The following is a 22055-nucleotide window of genomic DNA, read 5'->3' as shown; positions in this document are numbered from 1 at the left end:
AAAAATATCAGTTTGGAGGCACCCCGTAGCATCCAGTTATATTGATGAAAAGCGTTTATTTCAAACTTATGGCACAGTATTTTTTTACAGAACGTCGTGTTTTTGGATTCAGAAATACATAATTCAGTTGATCAAGAAATATCCGGAAGCCCTCTATAACATGAGCTGGAGAAATTGCTTTGGAAATATTTCTATTGTGAGCCATATCCCAAACCAAGCCTTCCAAAATGAATGTTTGTACTCCAAAAAATTGCTAAGAGATTATTCCATAGGTTTACAGATTCATAATGGCAAAGATTCAGGAATTCTTCTATTGACTTGTCCACAAACTTATTTTTAAGAATATACAAAGGCTCCTCCAGGGATCCCTAGAGAAATTATTATATAGATTCCTATTATGTTTTTCTTAGGAATTCAATCTAAAAAACTTAAAATGATGTCTCAAACTATGCTAAGCGAAATGCTAAGCGAAATGCTAAGCGAAATGCTAAGCGAAATGCTAAGCGAAATGCTAAGCGAAATGCTAAGCGAAATGCTAAGCGAAATGCTAAGCGAAATGCTTAGCGAAATGCTAAGCGAAATGCTAAGCGAAATGCTAAGCGAAATGCTAAGCGAAATGCTAAGCGAAATGCTAAGCGAAATGCTAAGCGAAATGCTAAGCGAAATGCTAAGCGAAATGCTAAGCGAAATGCTAAGCGAAATGCTAAGCGAAATGCTAAGCGAAATGCTAAGCGAAATGCTAAGCGAAATGCTAAGCGAAATGCTAAGCGAAATGCTAAGCGAAATGCTAAGCGAAATGCTAAGCGAAATGCTAAGCGAAATGCTAAGCGAAATGCTAAGCGAAATGCTAAGCGAAATGCTAAGCGAAATGCTAAGCGAAATGCTAAGCGAAATGCTAAGCGAAATGCTAAGCGAAATGCTAAGCGAAATGCTAAGCGAAATGCTAAGCGAAATGCTAAGCGAAATGCTAAGCGAAATGCTAAGCGAAATGCTAAGCGAAATGCTAAGCGAAATGCTAAGCGAAATGCTAAGCGAAATGCTAAGCGAAATGCTAAGCGAAATGCTAAGCGAAATGCTAAGCGAAATGCTAAGCGAAATGCTAAGCGAAATGCTAAGCGAAATGCTAAGCGAAATGCTAAGCGAAATGCTAAGCGAAATGCTAAGCGAAATGCTAAGCGAAATGCTAAGCGAAATGCTAAGCGAAATGCTAAGCGAAATGCTAAGCGAAATGCTAAGCGAAATGCTAAGCGAAATGCTAAGCGAAATGCTAAGCGAAATGCTAAGCGAAATGCTAAGCGAAATGCTAAGCGAAATGCTAAGCGAAATGCTAAGCGAAATGCTAAGCGAAATGCTAAGCGAAATGCTAAGCGAAATGCTAAGCGAAATGCTAAGCGAAATGCTAAGCGAAATGCTAAGCGAAATGCTAAGCGAAATGCTAAGCGAAATGCTAAGCGAAATGCTAAGCGAAATGCTAAGCGAAATGCTAAGCGAAATGCTAAGCGAAATGCTAAGCGAAATGCTAAGCGAAATGCTAAGCGAAATGCTAAGCGAAATGCTAAGCGAAATGCTAAGCGAAATGCTAAGCGAAATGCTAAGCGAAATGCTAAGCGAAATGCTAAGCGAAATGCTAAGCGAAATGCTAAGCGAAATGCTAAGCGAAATGCTAAGCGAAATGCTAAGCGAAATGCTAAGCGAAATGCTAAGCGAAATGCTAAGCGAAATGCTAAGCGAAATGCTAAGCGAAATGCTAAGCGAAATGCTAAGCGAAATGCTAAGCGAAATGCTAAGCGAAATGCTAAGCGAAATGCTAAGCGAAATGCTAAGCGAAATGCTAAGCGAAATGCTAAGCGAAATGCTAAGCGAAATGCTAAGCGAAATGCTAAGCGAAATGCTAAGCGAAATGCTAAGCGAAATGCTAAGCGAAATGCTAAGCGAAATGCTAAGCGAAATGCTAAGCGAAATGCTAAGCGAAATGCTAAGCGAAATGCTAAGCGAAATGCTAAGCGAAATGCTAAGCGAAATGCTAAGCGAAATGCTAAGCGAAATGCTAAGCGAAATGCTAAGCGAAATGCTAAGCGAAATGCTAAGCGAAATGCTAAGCGAAATGCTAAGCGAAATGCTCTGCTCTGCTCTGCTCTGCTCTGCTCTGCTCTGCTCTGCTCTGCTCTGCTCTGCTCTGCTCTGCTCTGCTCTGCTCTGCTCTGCTCTGCTCTGCTCTGCTCTGCTCTGCTCTGCTCTGCTCTGCTCTGCTCTGCTCTGCTCTGCTCTGCTCTGCTCTGCTCTGCTCTGCTCTGCTCTGCTCTGCTCTGCTCTGCTCTGCTCTGCTCTGCTCTGCTCTGCTCTGCTCTGCTCTGCTCTGCTCTGCTCTGCTCTGCTCTGCTCTGCTCTGCTCTGCTCTGCTCTGCTCTGCTCTGCTCTGCTCTGCTCTGCTCTGCTCTGCTCTGCTCTGCTCTGCTCTGCTCTGCTCTGCTCTGCTCTGCTCTGCTCTGCTCTGCTCTGCTCTGCTCTGCTCTGCTCTGCTCTGCTCTGCTCTGCTCTGCTCTGCTCTGCTCTGCTCTGCTCTGCTCTGCTCTGCTCTGCTCTGCTCTGCTCTGCTCTGCTCTGCTCTGCTCTGCTCTGCTCTGCTCTGCTCTGCTCTGCTCTGCTCTGCTCTGCTCTGCTCTGCTCTGCTCTGCTCTGCTCTGCTCTGCTCTGCTCTGCTCTGCTCTGCTCTGCTCTGCTCTGCTCTGCTCTGCTCTGCTCTGCTCTGCTCTGCTCTGCTCTGCTCTGCTCTGCTCTGCTCTGCTCTGCTCTGCTCTGCTCTGCTCTGCTCTGCTCTGCTCTGCTCTGCTCTGCTCTGCTCTGCTCTGCTCTGCTCTGCTCTGCTCTGCTCTGCTCTGCTCTGCTCTGCTCTGCTCTGCTCTGCTCTGCTCTGCTCTGCTCTGCTCTGCTCTGCTCTGCTCTGCTCTGCTCTGCTCTGCTCTGCTCTGCTCTGCTCTGCTCTGCTCTGCTCTGCTCTGCTCTGCTCTGCTCTGCTCTGCTCTGCTCTGCTCTGCTCTGCTCTGCTCTGCTCTGCTCTGCTCTGCTCTGCTCTGCTCTGCTCTGCTCTGCTCTGCTCTGCTCTGCTCCAAATCCAAAATCCAAAATTCAAAATTCAAAATCCAAAATCCAAAATCCAAAATCCAAATCCAAAATCCAAAATCCAAAATCCAAAATCCAAAATCCAAAATCCAAAATCCAAAATCCAAAATCCAAAATCCAAAATCCAAAATCCAAAATCCAAAATCCAAAATCCAAAATCCCAAATCCAAAATCCAAAATCCAAAATCCAAAATCTAAAATCCAAATCCAAAATCCAAAATCCAAAATCCAAAATCCAAAATCCAAAATCCAAATCTAAAATCCAAATTCCAAAATCTAAATTCCAAAATCCAAAATCCAAAATCCAAAATCCAAAATCCAAAATCCAAAATCCAAAATCCAAATCCAAAATCCAAAATCCAAAATCCAAAATCCAAAATCCAAAATCCAAAATCCAAAATCCAAAATCCAAAATCCAAAATCCAAAATCCAAAATCCAAAATCCAAAATCCAAAATCCAAAATCCAAAATCCAAAATCCAAAATCCAAAATCCAAAATCCAAAATCCAAAATCCAAAATCCAAAATCCAAAATCCAAAATCCAAAATCCAAAATCCAAAATCCAAAATCCAAAATCCAAAATCCAAAATCCAAAATCCAAAATCCAAAATCCAAAATCCAAAATCCAAAATCCAAAATCCAAAATCCAAAATCCAAAATCCAAAATCCAAATCCAAAATCCAAAATCCAAAATCCAAAATCCAAAATCCAAAATCCAAAATCCAAAATCCAAAATCCAAAATCCAAAATCCAAAATCCAAAATCCAAAATCCAAAATCCAAAATCCAAAATCCAAAATCCAAAATCCAAAATCCAAAATCCAAAATCCAAAATCCAAAATCCAAAATCCAAAATCCAAAATCCAAAATCCAAAATCCAAAATCCAAAATCCAAAATCCAAAATCCAAAATCCAAAATCCAAAATCCAAAATCCAAATCCAAAATCCAAAATCCAAAATCCAAAATCCAAAATCCAAAATCCAAAATCCAAAATCCAAAATCCAAAATCCAAAATCCAAAATCCAAAATCCAAAATCCAACATCAAAAATCCAGGAGCAGAGCAGAGCATCTGTTCTGCCCTGCTCTCTGCTCTCTGCTCTATGCTCTCTGTTTTCTGCTATCTGCTCTTTTGCGCTGTTTTTAAACATAAATCTTAATTTGTTTACTATCAATGACCCTTTCAATGATCTGCTCTCAGCTCTTTGTTCTTTGTTCTGTGTTCTCTGTTCTCTGTTCTCTGTTCTCTGTTCTCTGTTCTCTGTTCTCTGTTCTCTGTTCTCTGTTCTCTGTTCTCTGTTCTCTGTTCTCTGTTCTCTGTTCTCTGTTCTCTGTTCTCTGTTCTCTGTTCTCTGTTCTCTGTTCTCTGTTCTCTGTTCTCTGTTCTCTGTTCTCTGTTCTCTGTTCTCTGTTCTCTGTTCTCTGTTCTCTGTTCTCTGTTCTCTGTTCTCTGTTCTCTGTTCTCTGTTCTCTGTTCTCTGTTCTCTGTTCTCTGTTCTCTGTTCTCTGTTCTCTGTTCTCTGTTCTCTGTTCTCTGTTCTCTGTTCTCTGTTCTGCGCTCTCTGTTTTTGGCCTTTTGTTCTCTGTTCTCTGATCTCTGCTATCTGCTCTCTGTTTTCTGCTCTTCAAAGAGCTCTGTTTTCTCTCTTTGACTAATTTGGATGGCCTGTTTTTAAAACATAAATCTGAATTTGTTTACTTTCAACCTGCTCTCTGCTCTCTGTTCTATGCTCTCTACTTTCTGCTCTCTGTTCTTTGCTCTCTTCCTTTTGCTCTCTGCTCTGTTTTTTGTCTTCGGCTTATTTTGATGGCATGTTCTCACACATAAATCTGAATTTGTTCGCTTTCAATAACCTTTTCAATATTTACTTTCAATGACTTGCTCTCTGCTCTCTGCACTCTGCTCCTTGCTCTTTGCTCTTTTCTCTATGCTCTCTGGTTTCTGACCTTTGCTCTCTGCTTTCTGCTTTCTGCTCTCTACTCTCGGTTCTCTGCTCTCAACTTTGTGCAGAGCTTTGTTCTGCCTTCGACTTATTTGGATGGCCTGTTTTTAAAACATAAATCTGTTTTTGTTTACTGTCAATGACCCCGCAAATGTTAAGCTTTGTAATGATAGTATTCATGACTAAGTTTTGCTGACTATATAACCTCCATGGCGTCATTAGGTCATCCTACATTTCGCTTCATAGTCAACGATATATTGCAGTGGTCACCAAACTGCGGCCCGCGGGCCGCATGTGGCCCTCGAGAAGGTTTTGTGCGGCCCGCGAATGGATTTTGAATGTTAATGTGATGCGGCCCGCATGTTATAATTTTTATTCATACTGGTGTTTAATCCTTTGCTCTTGCAACTTTGTTTTTGGAAAGTCAGTCATTGAAATCATGTAAAATGTTTCTGCGTTCATGCATCTTCATGGCATAAGGAGTAATATGAAATTGACTTTGACTCATTCCAAGGTTCAAAATTTCTGAAAAACCTGATTTTTCTTTTAAAATCTTGAAGGCACGGCTATGGGACAGCAAAAAGTCTTTGAGTCTCTAAAAATCTCTCTTCTGAACATAATTAAATTTACAAAATTTAACCAGGATCTTGGTCTTGCAGAGGTGTCCGCAGAATGCTGATATTTTTAAATTTTGACTTCAAAAATGTTTCCTCTTTCTGTAAAACTTTGAAAATTATGTTATTCGAAATTTTTTACTATGGATTGCTTTTTGAATTGTTGAGGAGCCCGAACGTAAAGAAATGTACAGTATTGGACAATACATCTGCAACTTTTTCGATCTTCCATACAAAATGGTCTACTTTTGTGTGATAAATCTCAGTTATGTATAGCCCGATATGAATAAAATTCACACAGCATGTCGGACGTTACTTAAGTGTCAACATATATTTTTAGGTATTTGAAAATTGAATACAAAAAAAAGAATAATCATATGGATTCGATTGAAGTGAATTTCCCGAAAAATATTCAAACGATTTATCTCAAAATATAAGAGACCTACACAAGTATCTTTAGCATAATTGTTAAAGTCATCTAAATGTACAACATTGCTGATCTCTATTTGGTCAATTTTTTGGTTTGTGCGTCATTAATTCTTTTGTATTGGCTAACAAAGTTCATTAAAACATGGCATTTTTTTCTGTCACTTACATCTTTGCTTCCAAACCCCTTTGCTTTGATCATAAAGTTCCCAGAAATGTATTATCCGTTCTCATGTAAATAGTGATTTAAAGTGAGCTGTTAAAATTAATCATTATAAATCTTGTGGCCCGCGACTGGTTTTGAAAAAGTAAAGATGGCCCGTGTAATCAGTTAGGCTGAGGACCACTGATATATTGTATCCCTAAAAGCATATTGATCGACTCCCTCAGACTAAGAACTCCAAAATATCGAATGTTGCATTTAACGGCATCGAAAATAATCTCTCTTATTTTGATCATCAGAAATCAATCCATTATGCAGTATAAATTAGTAAGAGAGTTCAGATATTCTCATAACAGTCTAGGCTAGGTAAAATTCATGCAAAGCCAAACCTATCTCACTCGACCATTACGTATCACTTGATTGACCCCCTGAAACGTAGCAATTTCCCTTGGCAACTGTTCATGCTCATTAAACGCTATTGTTTACATAACCCGAAAATCACTAACCCAGAAAAAAAAATCAACACCTTCTCTCAAAAAAATAACATGCAGATAGGGTAGGCGTACCGGTATTCGCCAAAGGGAACATATTTTTCAAAAATCAGTCAAAAGACTTCTGAATGCGCAAAATACGTCAAATGAAAGCTTTTAAACTAGGTATGTTTATCAGAAAAATATAAGAGATGGTTACTAGCTATTGAAAACGGGGTGGTGAACTCAGGAACAGTATGACGAAATGAGATTTAAAGAAGCAAAAAAAAGGATTTCTTTCCATTATTATTTTCAAATTTCGCGGTTTCTGACATTTTTGTCTCAGTATTTCAAAGTAATTAGATAACACTGAACAATGAGTCATGAAACGGCATATATTCCGAGGTGCCGAACCCCGGTACACCTACCCTACTGCGGCCGGCTATCAACAATCCGGCGGCATAGAAACCGCCCGGCATTGACGTCACTGGCTGTTGCGGATCACCACCTCGCTCGCACACTAATTGCCGGCCGCATTAACTGCCCACCACCCCTCGATGCTCGATGCTCCTCCCAGGCTGCATGCAGCTCACGTAAGAGATCATTGGCAGCGCACAGATTACGAAGCTGCACACGCTGACTGCTGCTATTGCACAGCAAAAAACATACCGGTCGACGTAATTTTTGCCTATGTACCAAAAATTGGACGTAATGGAACTCGATCACATCCATTTTACAACCCTATTCTGCTTAAAACGTAATAGGGTTTTGAAATTTTGAATACAATCTTGTTGTTGTTCAATGATATGATAGAGCGAATTCTTGCATCTACCGTTTTGTTTCAAATTCCGAACATGACTTATATTCCAAATTCTTGACTTTTATCGTTTTTTTTCAAGAAAATCTCTAAAAATCCTTTACAGGGTGATAAATTCTTGTATTAACATTTACAAATTGCAGAAATATTAAATCTTGCCTTTGAAATCGTCACTGTTCGGAATGTGAGACAAAACGGTAAATTTCCCGCTCAAATAACAACTAGGCAATTCCTAATTGAATTTTAAGTTAAAAATTTGGTCGAAATTTCATCCACAGGAGTTTTTGTAACAACAATGGGGGTTTTCCTAGCTGACATTTTGAAAAAAAAAAAAAAACAAAAACGATATTCACTCAAAATTTGAGTTTTTATCAAAGGGTATGCTAAACCTCAAAAAACGACTGTTACTCGCTATATTTTTATTACTTTTTTTTTGCTGTGCACAATGTGTCTCACCAAATCGTTGCGAGGAATCCGAGATGAAGTGTCGATTTTGCTGATTCCTTCGTCCCCATGGGCGGATCAGATTCGATTCGTATTCCACGGACAAACGTGCGTGCGATCAGTTTGCCAGTTAGACTGCCAGTTGCACTTGGGATAGTAAACGAGCGAAACGAGCCTTGCGATCAAGTTCAATCACCTTCGTTTTTTCTTGCAGGCGACGAGACGCGACACTCACTGAAAGCCGGACAATTTTCGAATTCAAATCTGTCGTGGGGCCGTCCATCAATTACGTAAGGGTTCGTGTTGCTTATTTATTTACCAATAGTTTGAAACAAGGAATAACACCTTTGGGTGAAATCTTTTTCAAATAGATACAAAATATTTTTAACTTTTCAAAAACATTATACAGTCAACTCCCCATAAATTGATGTTGAAGAGAATATCGAGTTAAGGAGGTATCGAGTTACAGAACACAAAATCCAACTTTGGTAAAGAAAGCTCTCAGTTAATAACTGTGGAAGTGTTCATAAGAATACCGTGTTGAGAAGCAGGCTCTGCCCCAGTGAGGACGTCATGCCAAGAAAAGGAAGAAAATTTTGAAACATTCTTGAAAGTTGATTAAAGCTTTATTTTGTGCAATTCAATATATTCTTAGTATTCATACCAAAATCCTTACCATTAGTGGTTGAAAAATCTCTAAAATTGTCTTACGTATTCAATGGTCAGTCCCCATCGTATTGGACATGAGAGCAAAAAATGCAGAGCACCGCTCCACCTGAACTGGTCATGAAACGGATGCGTGATTTGGTTTCGAGATGCCAACATGCCAGCTTGTAATGTGGTGGGCAGCATGAAACATGATCATGGAATCGAGATGAAATCAAGCAAGCCACTATGTAAATCATAACTCAAAACGAATCTTAAATGAAATAAAATAACTCTCGCTGTTTAAACACAACCGTGACTCCAACCCCGTACCATTTATTAAGTCATTATGTTTCAAGAGCGTCATTAGCTCTAGCGGTACACGTTGCAGCCTCTACACAGAAAAGGAAAGTGTTTCGGTCACATGTGAAAGAGACTCCGAGTAAGCGCCTGGATATAATTTGTAAGCATTCAAGAAACTCGCCTCAGCCTCGTCCATCCATGTTGGTAGCACCCGTCATCAAAGTGGCGTAATAAAAGACTCATATTTTCACTGTTTGCACGTTTGCTACCACGTACTTCGTATTGACCTTTCGTCGAATCTACAAGCTTTTACAGCACCTTTGACGGTGACTTCCTCCCTTCAATCTGATGTAACGAATGGCTGCTTCGTGGGAAATCTTACATCCAAAAAACCCTAAGAGAACATAGCTTCGTAAAATATTGCGATAAAAAACGGAGGTATTAGAAGTCAATACAAAAAAGCTCAGAGATAAAAAAGACGATTGATCAATGATTAATTATTTCATTCTGTTTCCGAAAAATGACATCGCTTTTAACGCGACAGTTTTCCAATGAAACAGAGAAATCGATTGGATATCCGGATATCGGATTGTGCATTTGACGATATTTTGCACGACTACTGATTTCGCTTTCTAATGATTGTAGTAAAAGTTAATACTATGTCTTGCTTGGCTTATTTTAAACAATGATTCTACTAAACTAAGAATAAGATCAAATTATTTGGTTCTGCATCAATTTTTCTTGATAAAACCTCGCCTACAATATGACGCCAAATCACTCAGCTCATGACTATCTCTCTCCAATTCACTGTAAACTCGTACAACATGCCCTGCTCAGCGTATCCTACCGGCTCAAGCTACCTTCAGATTACACTGAATAATCGGATTTAGAAGTCGTTTTGTACGTAAATTGAATTTACGTGACTTTTTTAAGGTAGTTCGTAAATTGATTTGGGATGATTCATGTTTTTTTAAACTTGTGCTTTGCAGTTTAACTCGGACGTGTTTAATCTATCTATCTATCTATTTAAATAAAAATGGAATAGTGTTTGTATGTCACGAAATGGCTTGATAACAGGTGCACGGATTTGCACAATTCTGTCACTGTTGCATTCGACAGGGAATGCGACGTGTCCGTGCAAGGAAAATATCTAGGAACATTTTCGGAATAGTCACGAAAACGGGAAAAATAATCTGAAATTTTGTATGGGAGATTTCACGACATTTTCCAACAGCCAACTTGATGACAAGACGAAGTTTGCCGGGACCACTAGTAATACATATTATTGATTGTACAGTAAGTGCCCAGATCTACAAGCTATGAGTCACGCTTGTACCTCTGGGCACTTACTGTACAATCGTTGAGAATCTTTGTTAATGCAAAAAAAGTTCACAGCAATATCGTTCCCTCAATACTACAACTAGATAACTTGAAATTTCGATTTTTAGAGTAAAATTTGTCGAAACATAAATATTAATCTAATCTGTCAGATATTTACAGATTATAAGTAAAACAAAGTAAACAAGTCTAAGATTACGTTTTAATCATATTCTAGGGTAGGTGTACCAATTATGGATGCAATATGTCAACAGTAGTGATAAAAATCAAGTTTTCACCGCGTTTCTAAAACGTAAGCATGACTTGTTGGTGTCAATTACTAGTTTAAAACCTTGCGAATCTGTTGATTTAAACAGTTTTAGTACTAAATTGACTTTGAGCTGCTAAAAATTGATTTTAAAAAGCGTTGTCTTTGTACCAATTATGGCAATAGCGTTCCTAGCATTCGACATAAAAGTGTACCAATTATGGACTATCGAATATTTGCACGAAATGAATTCAAACGCCATCCAGAGCGAATGATAATGCAACGCTAATATGTAATGAAGTGATTGCTCATAAAACTTTCCAAAAATTTTGTGATAGATAGATTTTAAATCAATTTATTGCAATGGGTTCATAGGAGAAAATTAATTTTCGAAAAGGAGTCAAAATGTAGTGTAAATGCAAATTATGATACAAAACAGCATTAATGATCTCACATTACCTTTCCAGTGCCTAATTTTAACGAAAAAAGAGGGAAAATTCAAAAATCGAGTGTCGCTGAAAACCCTTCTATACCATGAAATTAGCATCTTCCGCTTGCGAACGTTTTCGAACGTGTGATTGAAAAATCTTAGTAATTGGGTACAAAACACGCAGATAATGCCTTACCAAACCGTCCCGTCGTGGAAGTAACCCGTGAAATAGCTTTATTTATTTTATTTCACTGATCAAAAAATGTAAACAAACCGCCTCCAGAGTATTGCCATAATTGGGCTCTCATACACTCTTTGTACCATTTATCGACATAGTGGAAATAACACGATTTCCAACTTAAAACAGAAGATTTGTTTGCACACCAGCTACATTGATTCATTTGTTCTCACTAGGCATCATACATTCATCGGTTGAAGCAGTTTTTCCGGATGAAAACATACATTTCGTAACGGGTGTCCCTTAGCAAACTGCTAAGAAGGTGACATAAATGTGAGGTAATATTTTCAAATCTTCATTTTTCGAAGCTTATTGCACGAATGTTCTTTTCAAGGTTTAGTTACCATCAAAAACAAATAGTTTTATCATTTCTGTGAATATTAGCCGTTATATTCTAGTGAAACATTAATAAAAATCTCTTTTTGTTCCCACTATTGCCATAATTGGTGCTATAGCCATAATTGGTACTTCTACCCTATATGGTTATCCATCTCCTTGTGAAACGGTCAAACACTCAATGTTGAATTGTTCGAAATTTGGATTTTTGAGTTATCTATTTGTAGCATCAAGAGGACGATATGTTGTTTTGAAATTGTTGTTGTATTATTGTGCTGTATTTAAGAGATGTTCTGAACTATCCAAGAACATCCTTAAAAATAGATCTTCAGATAATCATACGTTATAAGTGAAAAAATGGACGATTTTTGATACATTTACGTACTTGCTCTTAGTTATTCAATAGAGAAAGCTTCATGAAATCTAAAAAGAGTTCGCTGAAAAATAGTTTGTGGACAATCTAGGTCATTAAAGAACTTCCTAATATTGATATAGGTCTTCAAATTTACGACAATGGTTACAAATGGTTACATATTGAAGGATTTTCAATTTTGTACACATCCACAAATGTTTGAAGAATTCAATTCTTGGTGAGTACAGCAGAAGTTCATCTAAGAACTTCCGGTGAGATAGGCCATGAAAGCTTTTACGATTTATCAGCAAAATAATTGATTGTTTGATCAGCAGTACACGCCGAATTGGCTAATGTTGTCCCCTCTACCAGCAGCTTCATTTTTTTTAATAATCAAATCGCTATAACTTTTTTGTTTTCCAATATATTTGCATCAATTTTTTAAAAGTTCAAGACTAACAATTCAGAAGGTTTCATCTCCAAAAAGTAAACAATGAGAAAAATGCAATCTTGTTTTGTCAAACAATAAATCAAATTTAAATTATGAATTTTAGCATTGTATGTTATTTTATCATCCAGAAAGTCGATGGATAAACTGATTTATAGCTATGAATATTCATTACTATCATTTTAGCAAAAAATCCTGCTAAAAAAACGAGTCAAAGGAAATGAGACTTTTATTTCACCAAAAGCTGTGCAGCCCTTTTCATTTGTGCCCATAGACGCCGGCCGACGCTGATGAGGCCTGTGAGTTGACGCCTTTGTTTACTCTAAAATGTGTTGAGGCCTTCTAGTTGTGGCTTGTTTTTTCATCATGTTCTGAAGTGGCCTTTTGAAAATCATTCAAAATTGATGATGAATTATGAAATTTGAAGTGTAGAAGAGTGTTAAGTGGTGAAGTAAAGTACATGGTCTTTGTCTCATATTCCGAACACCTTGATTCAAATTCCGAACAGCACGAATAAATCGTATTCAAATGTATAATTTCGCAAATAAATTAATCTGAGCTAGTTTAACTGGTCTCGAACTAGAGAGTCATCACTATTCCCGAGGTATAAAATAGATTGGGAGACGTTCAAATTGAATAGCATTTGATGCCATTTCCTGGTTATTTGATGACATATTTCAGTGAAACATTTCAACCAAATTGCCATACAAAAACCGAGTGTTCGGAGTATGAGTCTGTTCGGAATTTGAGACAAAACGGTATGTTTTAGTAAGAATAGGCTCTTATATATTGAAATCAGCAGAAAACCGATTTGTTTACATTTTGGACTTGAGGCCTTTTCAATTGTTGGTCTTGAGTTCTCAAAAAACTCGTCTTGTTTAATAATCTGTATTGGTTTTGATCATTGGTCATCTGGGTCTGGAGATATTCAAAAATTCCTTGGGGGACCAACACGTAGCCATGACAGACATGTATATCTAGAGTAACCATTTTTTTCATGCTTTTCAAAACAATACTTTGACGACAGTCTGTTGTGAAAAAAATGAAACAAATCAGTGCAATCGTTTTTTGAGTAATAAGCTTTTATGTTTATGGTACCAATCCGACCTTGACAAGATCTTATAAACTTCAAAAATCATCATGTTGTAATTTTTGGATTTCACGGAGACAACTTAACCGATTTGAATGTTTTTTTTTTCAGGAAGACCCCTTATTGCCTGACATTGTGTAGCCCGCATTTATATATTTTTTTATTTGATGAATCGACTGAAAACAAAATGGCGACCGAAGAAATTTAATATGGGAAATGTCGGTCCTTCAACCAATACCGGAATGTCGTCGAAACTGGATGACCAATGGTCCATACCGACACAGAATCGCATAGTTTTTGGAGAACTTGTGAAAAAATGGTGCAAAAATATAGAAAAACAAAAAAGTTATTGCGATTTGAATATTGTTTTACGGTAAAAAATAAGCTGCCGGTAGAGCTTAATCCCTTCTACCGGCATAACTGGGTGAGTTGCTGAGTTCAACGGGTGTTCTATCCACCCAATAACTTCCTGGAATATAGCTCATGAGAATTATGTGCGTAATAGATGACATATTGATAGATAATCACTGCATTTAATACTCACAGTATGAAAACTAGAAACTAATTGATGGAAAAATGTTGCTTTTCAATTTCAAGGCACCTTCATCGACTTTTACGGACCTTTTTCGATCCTTCTCTAACTTTCACAGACTTTTGCGACTCTAGGGCCTGTGTTCAATGGAGTTCATGAAAGATAAAGATCATCGGTATAAAAAGACATATCATTCCATTTACTAATATGAATGGTTAAGGACCTAGGCATTATTTAAAAACTATCAATATATCACTGGCTACGCTTGTAGATCTTTTGGACCAATGATGGAATTCTCGGATGACCAAGTTCATCCCCATAAATTAGGGCAACGCTCCATTTAGTTATATGAAGGGCTAAAAGACAGGCTTTACAAGGTTTAAACACGATTTATATACAACTGCTTAAGTTTATAGATCCTATCAATAGAGCACTGGTTACTCTTGTGGCTGCAAAAGCCAATATTTCATGAAGTTCTTAGGGTACCATCCGTACAAATAAATTTAATACACTCTGTTTTTTTGTCTTTGGTAACGAGAGTTTTGGCCTTGGCCTTGTTCATCTCAGGACCAACGGCTTTGCTCCTCTTCCGAAGGAAGTCGTCTCACCAACTTTTTCTTCATAATCATGCGAATGGGATCCCAGGTCCTCGGCATGAGAGACGTTTGATCTAACCACTACACCAGACCCATCCCCCCGTTCTTCGATCAATATATGTACACCGATTACGTTTGTAGATCTAAAGGTCTGTACATGATGGAATATTTGTAGAACAACGAATACTGATATAAAGCAAAACAATACTTTGTTTTTTTTTTGATAATAGTCGAGGGTCTGTGTCGTAACTAAAAACTAACAATATGCCACTGGTTACGCTAGGACTGTAAGGCCTTCATTTTGTGGAGTCCCTCGAGGACCAAGAATATCGGTGACAATTTATGCAATACTTCGCTAAGTTATATGACGAGTTAAGAGTCTAAGCCATTATTAAAAATCATCAATATAAGACTGCATACGCTTGTAGATCCTTAGGCCCTCATTCGGTGGAGTACTTGGAGAACCAAGAACATCGATACTTAAGTATTCCATACAATACTCCGGTTTCTGATATAAATGGTGAATGGTTAGAAGTTCTAACTTCAGGTATCAGAAGGCCGGCTCCAAAGGCACGTTCCCCACCAGTTGGGAGATTTGTGCCATCGCCATATTTGAGCCTATTTCATCATCTACCCGATGGGAGAGGAAAGGGCAGGGAAAGATGGGAGGAAATGGGAATGGGGTCCCTTGAAGAGGGAAGATCACATAAGCGAAATGAGAGCATGTAGCTCCATACCACAATGGGTTCGAACAGCGCCCTAAAAAGTGCACTGCAAAACGCATGAGCGTAAAGAGTGCCTATAGCTCATTACCACAGCGGGTTAAGAATAACAGAATGTCCTGAAGATTCAGGCTTCTGAATTCAGTTTCACTTAATAAGTGTTTACCAAGTAATTGGAATCGCATTTGCGCAAAAACTGGACAGTTACATATCAGGTGATACGAAGTTCCATAATCGGAGTCACAACAATCACACACAAATGAGTCAGCACGCTGAATATTTGCCATGTGATAGTTGAGTCGGCAGTGGCCTGTCAACGCTCTGACCAAGAGACTGCAATTCTGCTTTGACAGATTTGTTAAATACTTCGCCACCCTTGGAGATGGCTCAGTAATGTACAATTTTGTTTGACGACATGACTCCAAACTATTCCAATATTGCTTGTGCTGAGTTGGGCCAATGAAGTCATGCGATGCTCCATCACGACCTAGCTCATCAGCTAATTCATTTCCAACGATGGAAGAATGGCCAGGTACCCATACAAGGTCTACAGAGTTGACTGAATTCAGTTCCTCAATTTGAGTTCGACATGCGATAACAAGCTTCGACCTTGAGTTGGCCGAAGCGAGAGCTTTTATAGCAGCCTGACTATCTGAACAGAAGTATATGACTTTACCCATTACGCGCTGTTGAAGTGCTGATTGCACTCCACACATAAGGGCAAATATTTCCGCCTGAAAAACGGTGCAGTTTCTACCAAGTGAGTAAAACTGATTCAGCCTTAGCTCACGAGAATATACTCCTGCACCAGCTCTACCTTCAAAAAGGGAGCCATCAGTGTAACATACTATATTGTTTGACATACTTCTTTCCAAATAGCCAGACGTCCACTCTTCCCGTGAAGGGATTTGTGTGGTAAATGTCCTATAAGGAAAGTGACAAGCAATTGTGAGATCACTTGGAGCAAGGACAATTTTGTCCCAATTCACCAGAAGTGGAAACAACGATGTGTGTGTAGATCTACGATTCACTGGATTTTTCTCCAGTAGATTCAGTACCCATAAACGGTAAGAGCAAGAAAGTGCTTCTCGTTTAAGATATATGTGTAGTGGCGCAACGTCGAAAAGAGCCTCAAGCGCTGCCGTGGGACTCGTAGAGAACGCACCAGACATCGCCATCAAGCACATCCTTTGGAGATGGCCCAATTTTGATTGGATTGTTCTCACTTCGCCCTTTTGCCACCACACAAGACATCCATATGCCAATATTAGTCGAACAACTGTTGTGTAAATCCATTTGATATATTTGGATTTGAGGCCCCAAGATTTACCAAAGGTTCGCCGGCATTGACCAAAGGCCATGCAAGCTTTTTTGACTCTGAAATCAATGTGAGGTGTCCATGAAAGTTTGGAATCTAGAATGATTCCGACATACTTTACTTGATCAGTCACATTAATCTCAGTGCCAAAAAGACTTAAAGGTCGAATTCCATCGCCGTTTCGTCTTTCCGTAAAAAGAACAATAGATGTTTTATTCGGGTTAACCGAAAGGCCATATTGGCGACCCCAACTCTCGACTACCTGAAGAGCACTTTGCATCAGGTCGAATAGGGTGCTTAAGCACATACCAACTATCAGAGCTAGATAGTCGTCGGCAAATCCATAAGTTGGGAAACCGCTATTATTGAGTTGCCTCAATAGCGTATCTGCTACGAGATTCCACAAAAGTGGTGACAAGACTCCCCCTTGGGGGCATCCGCAAACACTCAATTTTCGAATCGCTGCTTGACGCAATGTTGGGAAGAGATGTCGGTTTTTGAGCATTTGATGAATCCAATTGGTAATCATTGTAGGTAGCCCATGGTTTCGTGTGCCTTCCAATATGGCATCGAAAGACACGTTATCAAAGGCACCCTCAATATCCAAGAAAACACCCAAGCAGGATTGCTTCTGAGCGAATGCTTTTTCGATATCGTATACAACTTTATGTAAAAGAGTCACAGTGGACTTTCCAGATTGGTAAGCATGTTGATTCACATGAAAAGGCATGTTTGCCAAATAAACATCACGGATATGATGATCGATAATGCGTTCCAGACATTTCAAAAGAAAAGAGGTCAGACTGATTGGTCTGAAACTTTTCGCTTTTTCGTACGACGTACGTCCTCCTTTTGGGATAAACTTTACAGTAATATCACGCCAGGATCTGGGAATGTACCCGGTAGCAAAACTGCTTACAAGTAGCTGTTCCAAAACATGTTTGATAAACTCAAATCCTTTTTGGAGCAGAACAGGATAAATCCCATCCGCTCCTGGAGATTTGAAAGGAGCAAAACTATTGAGTGTCCATTGAATCGATTCAGTAGGTACGATACTGCGAGCCGAGGCCAGAGGCTCGTAACTACATGAAAAGACATTTGGTTCATCCGTAGATGCTATGTCCACACATCCGGGGAAATGTGTATTGAATAAACATTCTAAAACTTCTTCATCGGACGAAGTAAAGTCACCTTTAGGTAAGCGAATTTCGTTCACTTGGAAATCCTTAGATTTTGCAAGGATTTTGTTCAACCGACTGACTTCACTCAAACTGGAAACATTTGTACAAAGGTTTTTCCAGCCGGATCGTTCAACAGAACGAAGAGCCTTCTTGTAAGCCTTGCGAGCTGACTTGAACGACTCTGATCCAGCTGAACGGCGTCTGTTCCAACTCCTTCTACATTGTTTCCTGAGTCTAGTCAGATCGGAATTTCACCATGGGGTCCCTCTTGTAGTCTTTACAGACCGCAGAGGACATGCTTCTTCAAAAGCTTCAATAATGTAGGATGTTGTAGTATCAACGGCATCATCTAGATCACTTGGATTTTTAATGGACGGAGAATATCCATGAAATTTGGTCGCAACCAATTCAATGTAGAGTTCCCAGTTTGTTGACCGGGGATTCCTTAAACGCAAAGTCTGCGCAGTTACATTTGAATGTTCAAAGAAGATGTAGCGATGATCAGATAATGATTCCTCATCTGATACATGCCAATTCGTCAACTCGTGACTGATTCTATTCGAGCAGAGCGTTATGTCTAACACTTCTTCTCTATTAGAAGCCATGAAGGTTGGGCGATTGTTACGCAGTGTACGACAACTCGTTTGAAGTCATCCGTTGGGGATGGTTCATCATGTGGTAAATATACCGAACAATAGACGTATTTCCTGTTGAGGTCACCAACAGAAACATCGATTGTGACAGCACATACATCTCTGGTAGTTAACTCAGAAATGAGTGTAGCAACGATTGCTTTATTAACGAGCACGCATGCGCGGGGCATGGAGCGCGAGTTTGCCATTTCAAGTTTGCTGAAAGTAGCAAAAACTGGGTCCACAAGGTTACCTAGATAGAAATTCCCACTACGAAAGTAGGGTTCTTGAACTAGCGCCACTTGAGCTGCACCATTTTGCATGAGTCTGCAAAGATTGATCGTTGCTGTTCTTTTATGCTGAAGATTGATCAGAGCTAACCTAACCGTAGCCTAGGCACTAGGCAGGATTAAACTTTTTGCAATCTCAGCACGAAAAAGACCAGCAACGAAAAAACCAGATCGGTATCTACTTGAAGTCGCCAAAGGCGAAAGAGCACAGAATACACTGTGTAAAACGCATAATGCGAATCCATATAGGTGATAATTTAAATTGAATGTCAACATATTCATAATCCCACCCTTATTAAGCCTCAGGATAGAGACTGAAGAAGGGCAGCCGATTATCTCGGAGAAACACAAGGTCACCTGCACCATTGCTCCGGGTAGCACAGGAAGGACTCAATACTGTGGAGGGCGCCCTGGTACCCCACAGGCTCCGTTAGCGGTTAGGTTTTATTTAGACCCCCCCTAACCATTCATTCCTAGGCACGGTACGCATCACACCATAAATTAGGGGTCATCTGTGAGGTGGACTTTTACCACCGGAACAGGCAGTCCGTAGTGTTAATTCTTAGCCAGTTGAAACAACCGCTACTGACACTACGCGGCTATCTAGGCTACTCGGGAAAAGGAGGTTAATATTGATGATTAACTCCTGACGTGCCCAAGCAGCCTCCGCTAAGTTATAAACGAGTTAAGAGTCTAAGCCATTATTAAAAATCATCAATATATGACTGCATACGCTTGTAGATCTTTAGGCCCTCATTCGGTGGAGAACTTGGAGAACAAAGAACATCGATACTTATTCCATACAATACTCCGGTTTCTGATGTATGGTGAAGGGTTAGAAGTTCTTACTTAGAACAACTCCTGTACTTTTTTCAGGGCCAACAAATGTGTGCTAAGGAGTTATTTGTGTAATATTTCCTAATGTGTTTACCACATACTTGCTAAAATCTCTTAATTCATCTCGTAGTATCATACAATATCAGATTAATTACGAATAATCAACACTACGGCAATTTGAGGATGTTTCCAAGGACGCTGCTGCAGTGCCGTCGGGATACAATAGCAGCATAATGCTCCTCTTGTACATCCCTTGCCAAGACATCAATTTCATATAGCCTATTTTACAGATCAGAAAGCGAAGAATATGAAAAGGAGGAGCACCATATGCTATTCTAAGATCATCATTTCAGTTTGCGACCAGCATTCAGTGCGTTCAGTCGACAGCAGTCTCTCTCGTGTAGAAAGTTTTCCGAGCGCGTTGTCAAGTGGTTTTTCGTTCAACCCAAGCATGGGTGAACCAGGCCCCAGCGGTGGTCTAGAGCAGGGCGGAAAGCGACCGGCCGATATCCACGTCGATGGAGGTCAAGTTAAAAAGTAATCCGTACTCGCTATTTCCTGAGGATGGAGGCAGTTAAGTTGAGAAGCTCCATTCTATGTGAAGGGGCAGCCGCGAGAACTGCTCGCCAAATTAAACGAACAGGTTCGCAAAGGCCTGCGTGCTGAATTCCGACTTTGCGTAGACGGAGTGAAAATTTCCGTTGCATCAGCAGCACACTACCAATCAGTGGCGGAGACGCTACAGGTGTGGAAGGTGGAACATTTCACCCACGATATTCTGTCGAAGAAGGTCAAGGTCATAATTCGCGGCCTCTACGATGTCGACGTTTCCGGGGTGGAAGCGGAACTGATGTACAACAACCTGCAGCCAATGAAGGTCTTCAAAATCGCTCGGTACAACGAGGCCGTAAAATGTCGCGACCAATTGTACTTGGTACATTTGGTAGGCGGCTCCACGACCATCAAGGAACTCCACAACGTCAGAACCCTCCTCAGCGTCGTCGTGCAGTGGGAGCGCTACAAGCCCGTTCATCGCGATGTCACGCAGTGAACCAGTCCCACGTCGCCAGCTCCGTCATCCGACAGCAGGCCTGGATTTGGGGGGGTGCCGAGGGGGCAAACCCCCCCGAAGAGTAAAAAAAAATAGAGTTAAATGACTTATTTTTACTTTAATTATTTTAAATTTCAAATACAAATTCAATATGATTTCTTACAGAGATATTCTGCCATGAGATTATTTTATTTGAAAGTAAGTAGCTAACTCCATACGACGATCATCGGAACTATTCCGTTTCAATGAAAATTCTTCTATTCAAAATTCAGCAAATTGACACAGCTTTTGGGAAAGATACTGTCAAATTAGCAGTGCCCTATGCCCTGGAATGATCTTGATAAGATGAAAATACTTGCTAATTCATACATTCTTGATTGTAGCATCAGGATACTGAAACTACTATTCTATCAAACACATCTGAATTATACCATATATATTTTTATATTTTACAGTTCTACATTATTACAGATTTTTTTTATTTTATATTAATATTTCCATGGCTTTGTTTTAATATTGAATTTTTTGCTAAGAGCTTCAAATTTGACTAATATCTACAGAATTTAAACAACAACGAAACTATAGCATCATCTGCAATTTGTCGTGCATAGTTCTTCCAAACTTTTGAATATCTGGAACATAAGAACTATAAAGCAAGGAACTTAGTCATGAGCCTTGGGGAAAGCTCATACAGCTAATTCTGGAAGATATAAGTTGACCGAGAGTGAAGTCTATGTGCTTTTTGAAAGCAAATGCTCCTTGTTCGCAAATACTAGTCGTGAGTTCCTTTCCTGTTATGAAAACCAAATTGAGTATTTCAAAACATACTGTTCAATGCAATAATAAGTTTTGACAATCAATGCATGAAATCAGTAAATTTCTACACAATAAAATAAAATAGTTAAACGATTTGCTTATTGCTTCAATAATGCCTATCATTCAAGTTCATTCATTGGAAATATCTGCGGTAAAATTGAAAAAGATATGAATATAATATTTGCTATTGTTATCCAAGTCTCGAATAATCAGATAGTCTTCATTTCAATTGGAACATTTTTAATTTTGGACTTGATTGAGAACAATTCAGTCAAAAATCAATCTAATCATGTGATATATGCAACTTTTCAAGTATTTTATACAGATGGTTTATATTACACAATATTCACGAAGTGATATGGGTATAGTCAAATTCGAGCAATATAAGAATAGTTTTGATTTTCCGGATATTTAATTCTCATAGAACATAACTTTTATTTGCTTAGCGTTTTCCGCTCATTTTGTGCCAAGGGTCCCCGTCAAGAGATCTGACCCGGGCCCCCCGAAGCCCAAATCCGGTACTGTCCGACAGCATGACACAAATCATCGCTCAACTGACCACGCTGGTGAGTGATCTGCAGAAAATGATGGTGCAAATGATGCACTTTATGGTGAACTTTAACATTCACTCTCAACGCCCTTAACTGGAACTCTGTGA

The 22055-nt window shown here is 39.3% G+C and overlaps 1 protein-coding gene across 1 annotated transcript in view; it reads left to right on the top strand.

Annotated features, from left to right (window-relative positions):
* The first annotated feature begins 227 nt into the window (after positions 1 to 227).
* LOC110674334 (cylicin-2-like) overlaps positions 228 to 22055 on the top strand; it is a 51526-nt gene continuing 29698 nt past the window's right edge. The window contains exons 1-2 of the mRNA XM_021838628.1: positions 228 to 233; positions 565 to 2118. Of these exons, the coding sequence (XP_021694320.1) occupies positions 228 to 233; positions 565 to 2118 (1560 nt within the window). The remainder of the gene's footprint in view (positions 234 to 564; positions 2119 to 22055) is intronic.

The sequence above is a fragment of the Aedes aegypti genome, chromosome 1, assembly GCF_002204515.2.
Source record: "Aedes aegypti strain LVP_AGWG chromosome 1, AaegL5.0 Primary Assembly, whole genome shotgun sequence".
Classification (NCBI taxonomy): domain Eukaryota; kingdom Metazoa; phylum Arthropoda; class Insecta; order Diptera; family Culicidae; genus Aedes; species Aedes aegypti.
Note: the sequence above shows the minus strand (reverse complement) of the source record. Positions and strands in the feature narration are given on the sequence as shown.